This window comes from Strix uralensis, chromosome 8 (genome assembly GCF_047716275.1).
Source record: "Strix uralensis isolate ZFMK-TIS-50842 chromosome 8, bStrUra1, whole genome shotgun sequence".
NCBI lineage: Eukaryota > Metazoa > Chordata > Aves > Strigiformes > Strigidae > Strix > Strix uralensis.
In genome coordinates this window covers 20,979,098-20,993,952 of record NC_133979.1, presented here as the reverse complement: position 1 = coordinate 20,993,952, position 14,855 = coordinate 20,979,098, and the positions used below count along the sequence as shown (strand labels likewise).

Below are 14,855 nucleotides of genomic sequence, written 5' to 3'. Positions count from 1 at the left end.
TGAAGACACGCAACACAGATGCCTCCAGAGTTGATAAAGCTGACCCTGGAATCAGTGGGGCTACTTCTTCCAACTTTAATAGTGATTTGCCTTGTCCTGGAAAAGCCAACACCATTACTACTGTGACTCCTAGCGTAAGGGAAGAAATCAAACTAACACCTGAGAAGCTATTGGGAGCCTTCAGAAGCAGCTTGTCATCTTCATGGCATTTTCTTGCTAATCCCATTTCTCTTGGATTCCTTGCATACTGCATATACCACCTTTAGACTGTTGTGCTTGGGAGCTGACAAGCCAAACTGAGAGGGCAGAAGCAGCAAACAACTGACGTGTAAATCTGTGCACTGTCATAGTGAGGTGCTCGAAGAAGGTAAAAGAACAACTTGGGTTCACTTCAGGCCTTCCTGAATCCCGTGAATTTGATAGATGAACTTGCTTAAGTGTAATGTGTAATCTGGATTGCTAAATCAGGCATTTAGATGTTGAGAGATGGTAGCTGTGAGACTGTAACCACCTTTTCATCATATGCAATGAGTGAGGAAACTGGTCCTGGAATAAAACCAATGTGATTAAAGACTGCCCACCAGGTCCGAGTTACAACTGCATAGCAAATTAAAATATGGAATGTCCTGTCTTTCTGGTACTTGAACCGATGTGAATCAGGGGCAGTTTTGAAGTGGGGTGTTCCTTGTATGATGTGTCAGTACACTGAGACCTCTAGGCTGCTTAATAGATCACTGCCAGAATTTGAATGCTGAACTTTCAGAGTTCATGGTTTACCCTTTAAACTTGCAGATTAACCACTGCAATGGCTGGAGGAGGAATCTTTTGTTTTTGAGGTTGTGTTCCTGCAACCATTTGAATTTGAAGGACATGGCCTTGCTCATTGCCAGCTGCCCTGCTCTGCCCTCCTCCGCCCTCCCAGCAAGGCAGCCATTCCCAGCACAAGGCTGTTGCCGCTGTTGTGGCAGTGTGTGCCTGGAGGTTTCCTGAGAAAGTTCACGTGCAATTACTTCTTTGGCATGTGAGCAAATTTTACCTGAAGATCACAAGGAACAAAAGGTTAATGGCAGTTTTCAAAAGCCTATAACTCAACCAAACCTCAACAGCATTTCATGCCAAAAGTGAAAGTTAGGTCTTTAGCATCACTGCTCTGTTTCTGCTGCCTTCAAAACCCTGCTAGGGGGGAGAAAAAAAATTCAAAAAAGCAGAGGCTTAGCACTTCTTCAGGAAAAAAGCCCAAACTATATTTAGGCTGTGTAACACTTCTCTTATTAAAATTTCTTAACTTCTGCTTTAGGAAAGTGGGAATACTTGTATTCTGATGAATTTTGTACATGCCTCCCTGTTTCTGCTAGTTTATTTCCTGAAACAAAGTTCAGCTGTACAGATGCTCAGTGGTGATAAGAGCACTATTTGCCACAACTGAGAATCCAGAGATCAGAAGGGTGATCCATGGAAGGCCAGCCCTCCCACACTGTTGCGGGAAGCTGGCAGCTGCAGCAGGCTGACACAGACTGGCTGACTGCCATGGTTTACAGACAGTAAGTTGATCCCCAGAAGAAACGTGTGGGAGGGGAAATAAGAGGAGCCCTCTCTACCAAGAAATACAAATTGCAAGGTAAGGCAGGGTATGGTCAGGTCTCTGAATCTCTTTCTCTGACCTGTACTTATTGGCAGAATAAGCCCTGCTTCATTTGAAGGGAAAAACTGTGCTTCTATGAAATTTGAATAGTGTTACTATTTACTGGTTCCACAGGGCAAAAATCCTATGGATGTCAGGTTCATTTGGCTTGGTAGGTAACATGGGGGTAACCAAGGATTTGTAACCTGCAGAGCAAAAAAGAAAATGTGTGTGATGATACTTTCCAAAAAGAAGTGGAAGTTCCTCAGAAGGGTGTTGTTGTCTGTAATGGCTGAAAACCTGGCAGGACAGAATGAAACTGGAGTGGTTGCTGCTAGTTTCTTCTAATGTAACTGCTCCTTTAGAACAAATGGATGTAAACTGTAGATGGTTGGACACAAAGCACTTTACTATTTCATATACATGGAAATATTCCTTATGAAAATTACTATGGGCCTAATGCACTTGTAAAGTCAATATACTGCTGTAGGTCAGGAGCAAACACAACCAAAAATCTCCCCAGCTAGCACCAGAGACCACTGAGCTGCTCAGCAATGTTAATATTAATGAAATGAACCAGACTCTTGGATTCGTTAGAGATAAGTACTAGCAATGCAGGGGATCTTGCTTCTGATTTTCTTGCCACCACTTTAAATGCTTTGCATGGGTGATTGTAATCAGCAAGAATTGTTATGCCATAGTGCTGAAGCAGAGACTTGAGAAAACACAGCTCTCACTTGAGACACAAAAGACCACAACCCTCTTTCTCCCCATCTTACAAGGGAAACAAAATCTCTACTGGGCATCTCAAAAGTGCTCATTTACAGAGATGAAGAAATAAAATAATTACAAGGCAAAGAAAAATTTCCATGCTACTTTGTGACAGGCATTCTCTCTGGAGGCATGAAAGGAAAAGACAAACCTATTCTCTGCTGCACCCAAAGGGTCATCAGTGTCCAGAAGCTACTTATACTTTTTCAGGCTTTTTATAAAGCAAATAAGAGTGGGAAGTTCTTTTAAAAATCCTTTTTAATGCTGTAATAAAGAAGGGAGAATGAAAGCTAACTGGACAAAATGAGTGCTGTAAAGAGCGTGTTGAAGACCAGATCTGGGATTCTCTTTTGAGAAGGGGAGAAAGAACCCAAGAAGTTGCCTGGTATGCAAATTGGAAAAAATCAAGGCTTGATCTTAATTAAAACTCCTCTAGTGAAATGATAAGAAAAACCTCTCATATTTTGGGGGATCATAGGTGTGGCTACTTGAAAGTGCTGTCTAGAAATTGATGTTATGGTGATGTTTGTTTGGTTTTTTTAAATGGACAATACTTGCTTTTGCTGTTTGTTAAGGTAGCAGGGAAGGTGGAACATCTTTGTAGGCATGTTGCAGTGGGAATGTTTACTTCAGTGATACCATAAATGTTGTGTTTGTGGTACTAAACAACTGCAGTATTTGGGAGGAGAGAAACTTAAGAGAGCACAGGGCCTGCCTGACCTGGCCTGCTTGTCCTTGTGGCACTCCCTGCGGCAGGATGGCTTCTTCGGGGGAAGGGGGAAGGAATCTGCTGAGGGGCCGCAGGGGGAGGGAAGGCTCGCTGCCCCTGGGGGGAGCAGGGTGAAGGTTCAGGGACAGCCCAGGCCAGCAATGCGGGGAAGGGGGGTGTGTGTAACCCCGGGAAGGGTCCCCTCTCTGCCTCTGGACCTCACCACGGTGCTGTGGCGGCGGCTCTGGCGTGCAGGCTCCTCTTGGGGGATTTTCATGAAATAAACAACCAGGGTGAGGTTTGGCCCGGTCCCCCGCTTCCCCTCCCACCAACAGGGACGGGGAAGGGCGAAGGAGGCTGTGGCATGTGGACCGAGACGGGATGACTGTCTGTGGGCTCTGGCGTGGGATGCTGCGGCAACTCATGGAGGCGAGGCCGGGCCCCGGGCCACCCGCGCTTTGGGCAGCGGCGGTGCCGCGGCCGTGCCGTGCGGGGCCGATTCCCAGCGGGCGGAGCGTGCCCCGAAGCCCCTGTGGAGGGCTTCTGCCCAGCCGCCGCCTCTCCCCTCGGTGACCGTCGACGCCCGCCGCGGGCCTGAGGTCAGCGACGCGAGCCGTCGCCGCGCCGAGGTGCCGGGCCAGGAACGCTCCAGTCCCGCGGCGACGCCAGCCCCTCGCCCCGCCGGGCCACCCCTGACCCGCGGCGGCTCTGCCCGGCGGGGCGGCCCCGGCCCGGCGCGGGGGGCGACCGCCCACTTGGGCGTTGCTGTCCGGGCTGGCGGCTCCGCCTCCTCCCGCGCTCCGCTCCGCTCCACTCCGGGACTGCGGGGAGCCGGGGGAAGGCGGTGGCGGTGCGGACACCATGGCTCGTGTGCTGAGCCGGGACCCGGTGGACATTGAGGTACCACTCGCCCTGCCGGGACGTGCGGCTGTCGCTAGCGGGGAGGGGGCTCTGCCCGGCGGCGGCGCCCGGGCCGGGAGCGCCCAGCAAAGTTTGGCTGCGTTAGGAAGTGCCTGGCCGCTGTTGCCGCTGCCCGCCAGCGGCGGCCGGGGCCTCGCTCCGCCGTGCCGTGCCGCCCCCCCGCGGGGCCGGCCACGGGCAGCCCCGGCGGTACCGGGCAGAGCCAGCCCCGGCCCCGGGGGCTGGCCTGCCGCCCGGGCAGCCGCAGCCCTTGTCGGGGGTGGCCGCCGGGGCGGCGGCGGCGGCCTGAGGCACCGCTCCAGCCCTCGCCCCGCGTCCCCGTCCCTCGCCCCGGTGAGCGGGGCCGCCGCGCGGTCGAGGGGTGTGTGGGGGCGTGAGGGGGCGGTGCCCGGCGCCTCCCCTTCTCCCCGCCGCCTCCCGTCACTCCCCGCCGGCGAAGTCGAGGGCTGGGTCTGGGCGAGCCCCGTCTCCCGCGGTGAGGTCTCCCGTCCGGCTCTGGCAGGGTTCCTGCGGGTCAGAGCTGCTCGGGGGCCGTGGCCTGAGGAGGCCCTGGGCGGCCTCACGGGCCTCAAGCTGCCCGGGCGGGCCCTCTCACAGCGCCTCACGGTCTCGGCCTCAGTGGCCTTCGAGGTGTGCGGGCCCTCAGTTCTCCGCTGTCCCGCTACGGGCCCAGCTGAGCTGACGTAGCGCACCGTGTCTCCTGGGAGTAAAGCAGTTGCATGGAATGCTGAGGAGTATGGCAGGAGTAGTACCCTTGCTGCAAGTGGCTTCCAGTACCAGTGGCACTTAACGTTTTTGCATGACGTTCCTTGCAGCAGGTCAGACTGGGAGCCTGGAAGTAGGGTCTGGACGTGGCCTGGCGCAAGGCAGAGGTGAGGTGGAGTGGAACCAAGGCTAGTGCAGCGTAGCATGTGGTGAGCTCCTGCTGATGCTAGCCAGGTTGCATCGCTGGGACTCAAGGTAGCGTTCTCCTACACATCACAGGACCTTGCACGTGGCTGTAAGCTTTAGCTCTTTTACAGAGTCTAGTAAAGAACAAAGTGACAATAAACCAACTTCTCGTTTGACAGTCTTGTTCCAGCCTGACACAACTTTTTGCTGTGGTATACTTTGAAGTTTAAAATATAGGTTTAGGGTGGGCTATTGCAGCTCATTGAGGGCCCAGTCATAATATGCAAACATGCACAGCAGCAGCTTGAATACACCTCTATGTCAGTTGTGACTGATTTTTATCATCAATTCTTATATTCAGTTTTTGTGTCCAGTCCTTTTCCTAACCGAGCTGCTGCTCAAACCATGACTAATGTCCAGAAATGCTCTTACAGATACTCTGATAAAACTGAAACATGGAATGGATGGGAAGAATGAATGATCGTAGAAGTTTTCCTGGCATTTAGGGAGGCACTGTGCTATGAAATCAGTACTGTCTTTTACTAGCTCAGTATTTTCAGAGCAGCCAATCTGGGATTTTTCTTCAAGTGCCGAAGTTTGTTTTTCTATTACAAAAATTTGATTTTAGCAATATAAGTTTCTGAGTACTTTCCTCAAATTTTTAATGCAAAATATTTCTGGGATTACATTGTTTTGCATTTCTAGGTATGTATGATTCAGATTCAAACAACAATATATTATTGTAGGATCATTAGTTGGTAATAGTATGCAGCATTGCATGATTTAGAAGACTGATGGATCTTGAAAAACACTAGTGTTTGCTTTACTCTCAGGTTGGAAATAGAAACTTTGGTCAGTATCTTCCTGTGGTTTTGTTTTCAGCACTCATTTAAATTAGCAAGGAAATCAAGGAGTCTACTTCTAACCAAATGTATCATCCTTTCCCCATCTGTTTGAATAAATTTAGTCACTGTATGATTTGTCTCCTAGATGAATATATCAGAAATTACTGATTGGGCCCTCTTTTTGGGAAAAAAAAAAAAAAAAAAGTAGTGTATTTTCAATACAAATGTATTTTATCTTTTTCTTTGATGTAGGGGAGCTGCATGTTAGCTAAGCCTATATCATTGTAGATAAATATTCTCAGAAATTTGGTTGTTGAGTCAAGAAGTCTGTCTACATGAGGACTGGCAGCACAACTTGAATACTTTAGTCATTTTCTTGGCTACAGTATAAAAACTGAAAGAATGTTTTCATTAAACTCATCTCAATGGTTAGTATTTCAAACATAGTTCATATAATTAAAATATTAACTATGACCTTTGGAGTCTTGGTACTACTTTATCTTTTATTTAGATAGTTAATGCTGGATAAAAAGAGTGATGTCATTGGTTAAAGAGGAACCAAGAATGTGTGTTAGAAGTAGCCAGTTGGCTACTTCTGTGTTAGAGTCACAGCCAGTTCTCCAAGTTAGTAAAGAAAAATTCCAGGAAGCTGTCTCTGAGGAATCTTGTGCCCCTTGGTTGGTTTAGCCAGCAGCTTCAGCTTCTGAGCAAATCTGGCCTAACTAAAGAAGATGAAGAAATTGCATAGATAATCTTGTTCTAAAAGTCTGCTTTCCAAATTGTGGTAGACTAGGAGTGTTGTGATTAAAATACAGGGTCTTCTCCAAAAAATGTTACTGTTAAAAAAACCCAAAGCAAACTAAACAAAAAACCCCAGACACGCCCCCCGCTCCCCCCCCAAAACCCCAAACCAAAACCCAAAGAACACCCCAAACTACTGGCAAGCCCACAGAACCCAAACACTGCCTTTTTTTGAATCTGGTCAAATCTCTGTCAAAATGTTCTGAGAATATTCCTTGAGTGCAGAAACTCTAAGCAAAAGGAAAGAAAGCCCATTCCAAAATAGCTACGGGTGAAAGTACCCACCTTGGATGCGTGGTGCAAGGATTTGTCTTGGCTTTTTATTTATTATATCTTTAGATATTTATAAGAAGTTTTGAAATCTACAGTATAAGGACAGCATTCCCTTATTAAGTTGTAGTGTGCAACAGTGTTTGTTAAACGCATGTTGAAACTCCAGGTGGTCTTTACAGGCTTCATACATACCTTTCCTAATGATACTCTGGGAAAGTAAGCCTTTCTTTTTTTGCCTGCCTTTTTTCTTTTTTTTTTTTTTTTTTTTTTTTTTTTAGCTGATTCCTTATTATCATTGTGTGTAAACCATACATAATTGTATCTATTGGAAACTTCATGGTTCTTTAAAGAATTAAAGTTGTCAGATCAAGTACTCGGAAGTTAATGAATGGCAAAACTGTGAAGTGCTGAGTAGAATCTTAACTTAGTTTCTTGAGTTCATGCAGGATGACACCACCTTGACTGACATTATTTAATACTGTTCTCTGCATGCTATGTTTTCCTGACTGCATTCCAGTCTTTCTCTGTAGTCCCTCCAGCCATCTCATTCGGTGATGTTTGGGTGGTGGATACTTTCTAACTCTGCCATCCAGTCTACAGCTAGTGAAGGTAGGTCTCCCAGCCTTCCTTGGTAAGGGCTTCTTCTCAGCGGAGATGCTTTGCCACATTGTTGTCACAAACCTAAAACACTGACAGTAAATTAACACCCACCCCCCACATACCTTACTATGAAACAGGGTTATCGTTCTTACAGTAGGTAGAGAGTATGTTGGCATTTCACTGATCTAACCTTCCCTCTGAATCATCTATTGCATATGTTTAAAGGGGGGTTGGGTGTTGACGAATGGGTAATTCCTTGCTGGGCCAGCAGCTGGGTACCTAGCATGCTGTCACAGCTGTTTCCAGATGTTAGCACTGATGCCTGACTTGTGAGAATAAAAGGAAAGGTGTGAAGGGTTAGAGCCATGTTCTAAAATAGCAGTCTGGGAATTGTCTGAGAATTACCAGGGTGAATTTGTGTCGCTTTCACTTATAATGAACATCATCCCTGTACCTGTGTCAAGCTTTCTCTTCATTTAGCTTTAGAAATATAGATATCTCTTAAATCACGTCTTTTTGTTTGAAAAGTTATTATAAAATTAATCCATTTGCTGTGCTTCTTGTGCGCTGTACTCTTATTTCTGTGGTGGAGTAATCCATAGGTATAAATAAGTTGCTGTTGCCTATTGTGGACAAAAGCTTTACAAAGTATGTTAACTTCAGGGTAGAAAGGAGTGTTTCTTAAGGGCCAGACAGCATTCATTGGGTGCTGAGGCTTAGTGAGGACACGAAAGGCTCCAGGAGTTCCTCAGTGCATAGCAGGCACGTGCATGTTGATTTCGGGTTTCTTCAGCAGCAAAATATAAACTGCTCTCTGAAGGCTGCTAACAAAGGTGGAATGAGGTTATAGCCTGTCTGAGCAGCTCACCAAGGGTGCAGACAGCACACCTGAACTCAAAGGCCACAGCTGGTTCCAGGGTTGGGTAGATGGGGGAACAGGACTTCTTGTGCCATGCTTCCTGCTGCATGTAAGGGCCACCTGGGAAGTGCCCCTAAGCCTCAAGGAAACTTTATTGTACAACCTGCCATTTCCGTAGCACTTAAAGTAGCAGGTGTGATAGCTATGACTGTTCTTCTTTCCCTGGGATATATACTTAGGGGGTGCTACAAAGCATGGACTATGACAGCAAGGGAAGCAAGTTTTGCTTGTCAGGTTTATTCTCTGAATACAAATGGACTAGAACTGTGAAAGACTGCAGGTAGCAAAGGCAGTGCCTTGAAGGTATGTCTGAGAGCTAAGCTTAGTGTCCTCCAAGGGGGGAAGCAGAGCAAGGATTGAAAAATAAAGAATACTGTAAAAACACAGGAAACCTCCAGCAAGATAGCAGGGAATCCTACTAGTCAGCATGGCTCACAAAACTGTCAAACAACAGTTATGTGAATAAATAGCTGAAGCTAGCTTTCTTTGATCTAGGCTAAACTTTTATTTTAAAAAGCCCCAGTTATTAGAGTGTCTCTCCCTGTTGTAGATACCTGCTAGTTGTTTGAAGTTCCATAATGAAGCTTTAATATGTAGATTTTTTTAAAGTTATTGCTTTATAGCTTGCCATGATGATCAGATGGCTGTTCCAGATTGATGGCTGTGTCTTCCTAGGGTCATTTGACAAGCAATCAGTGAGGAAACAAAACTTTCTGTTTAGCTATTTTTGTTTAATGAATTTCTCAAGCTCTTTCATTGTTTTAGTGGTTTTATTGTAGTAAACTCTTAGCTGAGTGGAACAGCAATTATAGCATGATTACTAAGACCTCGTGGAAGATTATAGACCACAATTATCATGTCTGTCTTGGAGAATTGAAGAATATGATTTACTCATCAGGTTAAAGCCTGGTCTGGCAAGTAGGAAGGAAAGTCTTCTGTATGAAACATTTTATCTTTTCATGCAAATCCTGTTGATGCTCAAAGATTTATATGTGGTTTTGCCTCCACTGCCAATAGTCTGCTAAATGGTAGCACTGAAATTCAGTCAAGTCCTCCAAAATAATGTTATTGGAAAAAAAAAATTGACTCTCGTGCTTTTCATTTTTGTTTGACCTTTGAGTTTTAATGTTACTCATGAATTCAACTTCCAAATTTTCCCCCATTTTAAAAATTTTACCCTTTTTGTAAGAAGGTCTTTAAAATAAGATCTGCTACTCCCACTTTTTCTCATGGCTGGGACTTACAAGTTGTCACTGCAGTTAACAACTCTGAAAACAAGAAGGAATTGAAATTAGTTTTCCTTTTTGTTACATAAATGGATTTCATGATGATTTTGTTGTAGACTGGACTTGAATTTTATTCTTTCCTCTGCTTAGTGTTACGTCTTTTAAGAAAGTAAAACTACATGTTGATATAGGAAGCTGAGATCTGTGAGGCAGGATTTTGCCCATCAGATGTGACAAGCGTGCAGTGGTTCAGGGCAGTCTTTTGAGATGTATTTGAAGGGGTGCAGTTTTAGCAGCAGGGCAGAACTTGCACAGTTTTCAGTGCAGCCGAGAGGTGTGGCTGTATCTGACAGACGGGGATTTGCTTGGACCCAGGGTTGCACAACTATCTCCATCCTACAAGCCAGTCTACATGCATGATGCAGTTTGTGCTACCCAAAGGCACATGCTGCTGCTTTTCAAATGCACACTTTTTAAAAATCTCCTGTCCATCCTATCCTGTGTCATTTTGCCACTGTCAGTAAAATGACTCAGGGAGCACACACATAGCTGGCACTGAGTTGGGAACACACTTCTACTTAAAATGTTGAGAAAAGCTGAAATTTTTGGTGATTGCAGACAAGCTGGATTGAGTATGTCCTGTTTGTTCTGGCTATACTAACCCTTTGACAGCACGGAGTTCAAATCAAAAACTGCTTTCTCTCCCTCCCTGGTTGCCTGGCAACCTCCCTCCTCTTATTAGCATATGATTTCTATTCCTTTTTTTATTTCATCAGTACAGTGTTACACACTCTGCTCCTTGCCCTGTGCCGTCGCCTTTGAGAAGAGCAGGATTTGTGCCTCTATATGAGACTTTGGCAAGTATGTGATTTGGCAAAGAGATCAAACATTTGGGGTTAGGAAACCTTTGGCCATAAACGTCTTATCAGAAGCTCAGAGGGTGGTGTTTGTGTGGGCATGTTATTCAAAGTCTTTTCATTTTCATTTGCTGTCATTTGTGTACTAAGGGCAGATTTCTTCTTGCAGATCAGAACAGCATAAATCTCTGATGTTTTTACATGTGCAGGGCATCAGTTTGTGAAACATGCCAACAGAGATTGGCTATACAGGTCTTGGTGGGCATTTTGTCGTCTTGGTCTGTATGCAGTTCAAATACGATGCCATAATTCAAAATGTAAATATCAAAAAAATCAAATATATCCAGGTCAAATTGGACTGGGGAAGAAAGCAGGTAAAGAAGTAAGTGGAGGAAATGAACTAAATTCTCCAGTTTTCTTCTTACAATAATGCTAATTAGAAATAAGAACAACATTTTGCCTTCAAATTGGCAAGGTGTGTTCTTTTATGAAATAGCAGGTGATTCAGACTGGGTCTTAAGTTTAACTTTAAATTGCTTTTTTTTTCTGGTTATGGACTCTTACAACTATAAGAAATACCCGAATTTCTTTTGGTGTTGCAGATGGCAAAGAACATAGGATTCAAGGGGACAAGCTTCTTTAAATATCATTAGAAAAAACCCAACAGCAACAGCAAAAATTAGAAGACACAGTGAAGCTGAAATGCCAAAGCAAGTGCATTTGGGGACTGGTTAGATCAAGATATGTATAGGAATTTTTTCTTAATATTATCCAAATCATAAACTATTACCCAGTTAAGTTGTAGTAGAATCACCATTCTCAGCCCAGATTGACGCCAAAGAGATCCAGTTTTCCTTGCAAGCAGGAAGAATGCAAGAATCTATTTGTGAAGCAATTCTATTATGTACTCTGCCCCTGAGACAGCTCAGAAATCACTGTATAAACTCCTTAACTGCCTTGTAACAGAAGTGGGGTTTATTCCCCTCGGAAATGCATCATCTGGATGACTAGCATGTCTATATCAAACCTATGAGTGTATTTGTGAAGGTCTTAGAGTAAACTGAGATTCCACATTAAACAGTGGTAGGCCTTAGTCAAAGCCATGAGATGTTTTAATTCCCTCAGATGTCACTGTATTAGCACGCATTGTGAGTGGTGGGAGGTGACTTATTCCGTCTGATGGCCGTAGAAAGTCAACCTTAGATGGCCAGTCTTGGGTGACTGCTCAGGCTGGGGATAGGGAGAAATACACCCATACCTTTGATGTGTAGACTCAGAACAAATGAAATAACCCACTTTTTCAACATCCTTGTTTTCTTATGCTGTGGACTGAGTTGGGCAATTTCACTTCTGCCATATGTCAAAATACTTAGATCTTCTTATGAAGCGTCTGGTCTCTTACCATAGTCAGAGATGCCTCACTAAGCCAATGTGGAATTTTGGGTGGTTTTAGGTCTTGTAGAGACTTCACGATTTGAAATTAGGGTAAACCTACCTATAAAAGTTTTTTTTTCTTTTTTTTTTAAATAATGCTTCCAGTATTTATACATATCGTTTCAGAAAGCTTTATTACTATGATAAATATTAGTATATGTGATGCCGGTATTTTATTTGTAAATTTAAAGTGATAAACACAACGAAGTCCTTGAAATGCCAAACCTTTCATCTCTGCTCAAGCCAAGGTTCAATTTTATTTTCAGTATGACATTTGCTGCCTGAAGTGTTACAAGTGACTTGACCTTAAAATTACGTTTATTTTAGTTCATTGAAATGGTTGGCCTTTCCAGTTCAGCTTGACACCAACAGTGCAAATGGGAGAAGGCAGACATGCTTGCCTGTGACTTCATTTGAAAGCTAATTAAAAAAATATCTAGGTGATGAATCTAAATATTTCCATTTAGATGGGATGGTAGCCATCAGTTAAAGGCAATCATGGTGCATTCTGACATTTTAATTTCAGGTTCAAAAACAATTATGTATGTAATTAAAGAGAGAAGTGTCCAGGCAGCCAAGCTGTCTGATTTACACATCTTGCCGGTGTATGCAGTCTTTTAAAGAGATGTACCTGTGCACATCACTTCGAGAATGTAGAGATGAGGTGGAAAAATTGAAAGCTGCTTCGAAAGTTTGATGTTAATCTCTTCTTCCTAATGATGCACTTCTTTCAAGTATTAGTCATATGTGCAATGTCATTAGGTTTATATTTGTTATGGAGATTAGACTGTGCCACTTTCAGATTGGTTGTTGTGGTACTTAGTTTATTTATTAATATATCGCTGCACGCTTTCCTTGGTTCCTTGTTGTGATTTTGTTCGCTGTGCTCTGAGAGGCCTTATTTAAATTGAAGCAACTTCTGTTGACATGAACTCTCCTGGCCAGGGTTTTCTCGGTCAACAAAACGTTTGACCAACTTGGAGAGAATGGAGCAGGCTGCTGTGCAGGAGGTGCATCACTGGAATTTGGGCTACTGTTTCCTAAGACAGGGATGTTTGCTTGTGCTGTACAATCTGCACAGGACTGTCTACTCAGCCTTGAGACAGGTCCTCATACTGCCCAATCACATCTCCGTTAGTTGATTAAGAAATGATAATACTGTGCTTTGAAGGGACCCCTTTGCAGTCTTGAGATGAAAGGACAGAAGGCAGGACATGTCCTTCTGGGTGAGGAGAAATGGGCTGATAGTGGCTGATAATGTGGAGGAATCTAGAGGTAAGGAGAAATAAAATAGGCACTGGAAGCAAGCTATTGCTGAATTTAACAATCGCAGCATTTTCCTTTACAGCCATTGCACTGTTAGGATCTATTCTAGCATCTATGCTCATTATAAAATGCTTGTTTTTGCCTTGATTGTGAAGGGCATTCTATGAAACCCAGTTCTATTCTGCTCTTAACAATAAGCTGACTACCCTCCCATCCAGGCATGTCTAGCATCCGTGCAAAACTCCAGAATGAATGTGTGAAAGTAGGTAGAAGTGTTCGAATAGGTTATTAAAAATGTAGACCCATAATGTGAGTAAAGAAGATTGGAAGTATAAAAAGAGGTTTTACACCTGGAAGTTATTATAGTTATTTAGATTGAACAAGAATAATAACCAATTGTTTTCTAAGATGTATGACACATTTATGAAAAACCTTGAAGGATAAATGGATCTTTTTAGTATGCTACTTCCACAAAGGACTCTATGAATAAAATAATAGTGAGAGAACTCTCAGTGGATGCTGAATACTGCTAATTGATGAAATTATTACTTATTACACTGCAACTGAACTCTGCTTAGAAACACTATTTTCAGTATGATTTTTTGAAAATGACAGCTGAAATGTAAGAGGCTTTGTATTGAAAGTGAATAGTGATAATTTCTTGATATCTTTGAAATGAAGGATATTTCAATGACAGTTAAAACTGAGAAAAGTGGTTTTTTTTAAGTGCTCAGATCATGGATTATTGCTATGGAAATAAAATGAACTTTTCTGAAATCAATAAAGTAGACTTAATGTGGATTTATGAGACATTTTAAAAATAATTTAAAGTATTCTTATTTATAATAAAGCAGTCAATTATTTGTGTCAGCAGTTTTCATATTATGTCACATGTTAAGGTTAAAAATGAGGTTTGTGAGATAGGGTGTAGCCATCGTATTTAGGAAATTTGTAAATTGAATCAGTATTGAAGAAGTAATTCATGACTTACTGCTCAGGGCAAAAATGGGAAGGAGTACCAGATTTGACTTTGATTTCGTGCCGATGAAATTAAAGCCCGCTGTCCTTCTTGGTGTGTCATTTTAGGTCTATGTACTAGCTGTTAAAGAACGTTATCAGTAAATGGTGTGAGGATCTGTGCGCAAGGTGTTGTGTAGTGTAATATTTTGGAATATAACTACAGGTGAATACAAGATCTGATTTCAGCCTTAACAAATTTGTTCATCAGTGTTAGAGGTATACCTCCCTCCCTTGCAACCTTGGCAGTCTCCAAAATCCAAGGGACAAAGTAAGCTGGTGCAAATTCACTCACAGGCTTGCGTGTGGGTGTGTGCGTGTGCTAATGACAGGAACACGAGATGGGAGATTAGCAGGGTTCCCAAATTTATTCTGCTTCCATTTTAAAGCTGTGTTTGATATTGCCCTTTTTTCAGTTCCAATTGAAAACGCAAAATTTTAAAGATTTTAGTAAGCTTATACATAGCTTTTCAAAACAGATGGAAGTGAGAGAGTGACAAAAGAGTTAGGAGAGAAAAAAAATCGAATAAGATAACCACAACAGAAGTTGTTCTAGAACACTGGTGATAAAATGCAGAAATGAAATGAATACAGAACAGAAAAAATGAAAATATTATCTCTTCTCAAAAAACCTACAGTCTGAGTAAAATGTCAGCAGTCAGCAGTAACCAATACTATTGACTGCTGAAGGGCCAGTTCCAATT

The 14,855-nt window shown here is 43.3% G+C and overlaps 1 protein-coding gene across 3 annotated transcripts in view; it reads left to right on the top strand.

The window, feature by feature from the left end:
• Positions 1-3,880: 3,880 nt before the first annotated feature.
• Positions 3,881-14,855, top strand: part of DPYD (dihydropyrimidine dehydrogenase) — a 365,990-nt gene continuing 355,015 nt past the window's right edge. For 2 of the 3 annotated variants that reach the window (XR_012629947.1, XM_074877213.1), the window contains exon 1: positions 3,881-4,001. Coding sequence is in view for 2 of the 3 variants with exons in the window: in XM_074877213.1 (XP_074733314.1) it covers positions 3,963-4,001 (39 nt within the window). In the remaining variant the exon portion in view is untranslated. The remainder of the gene's footprint in view (positions 4,002-14,855) is intronic. The other variant, XM_074877215.1, reaches the window with a different exon arrangement.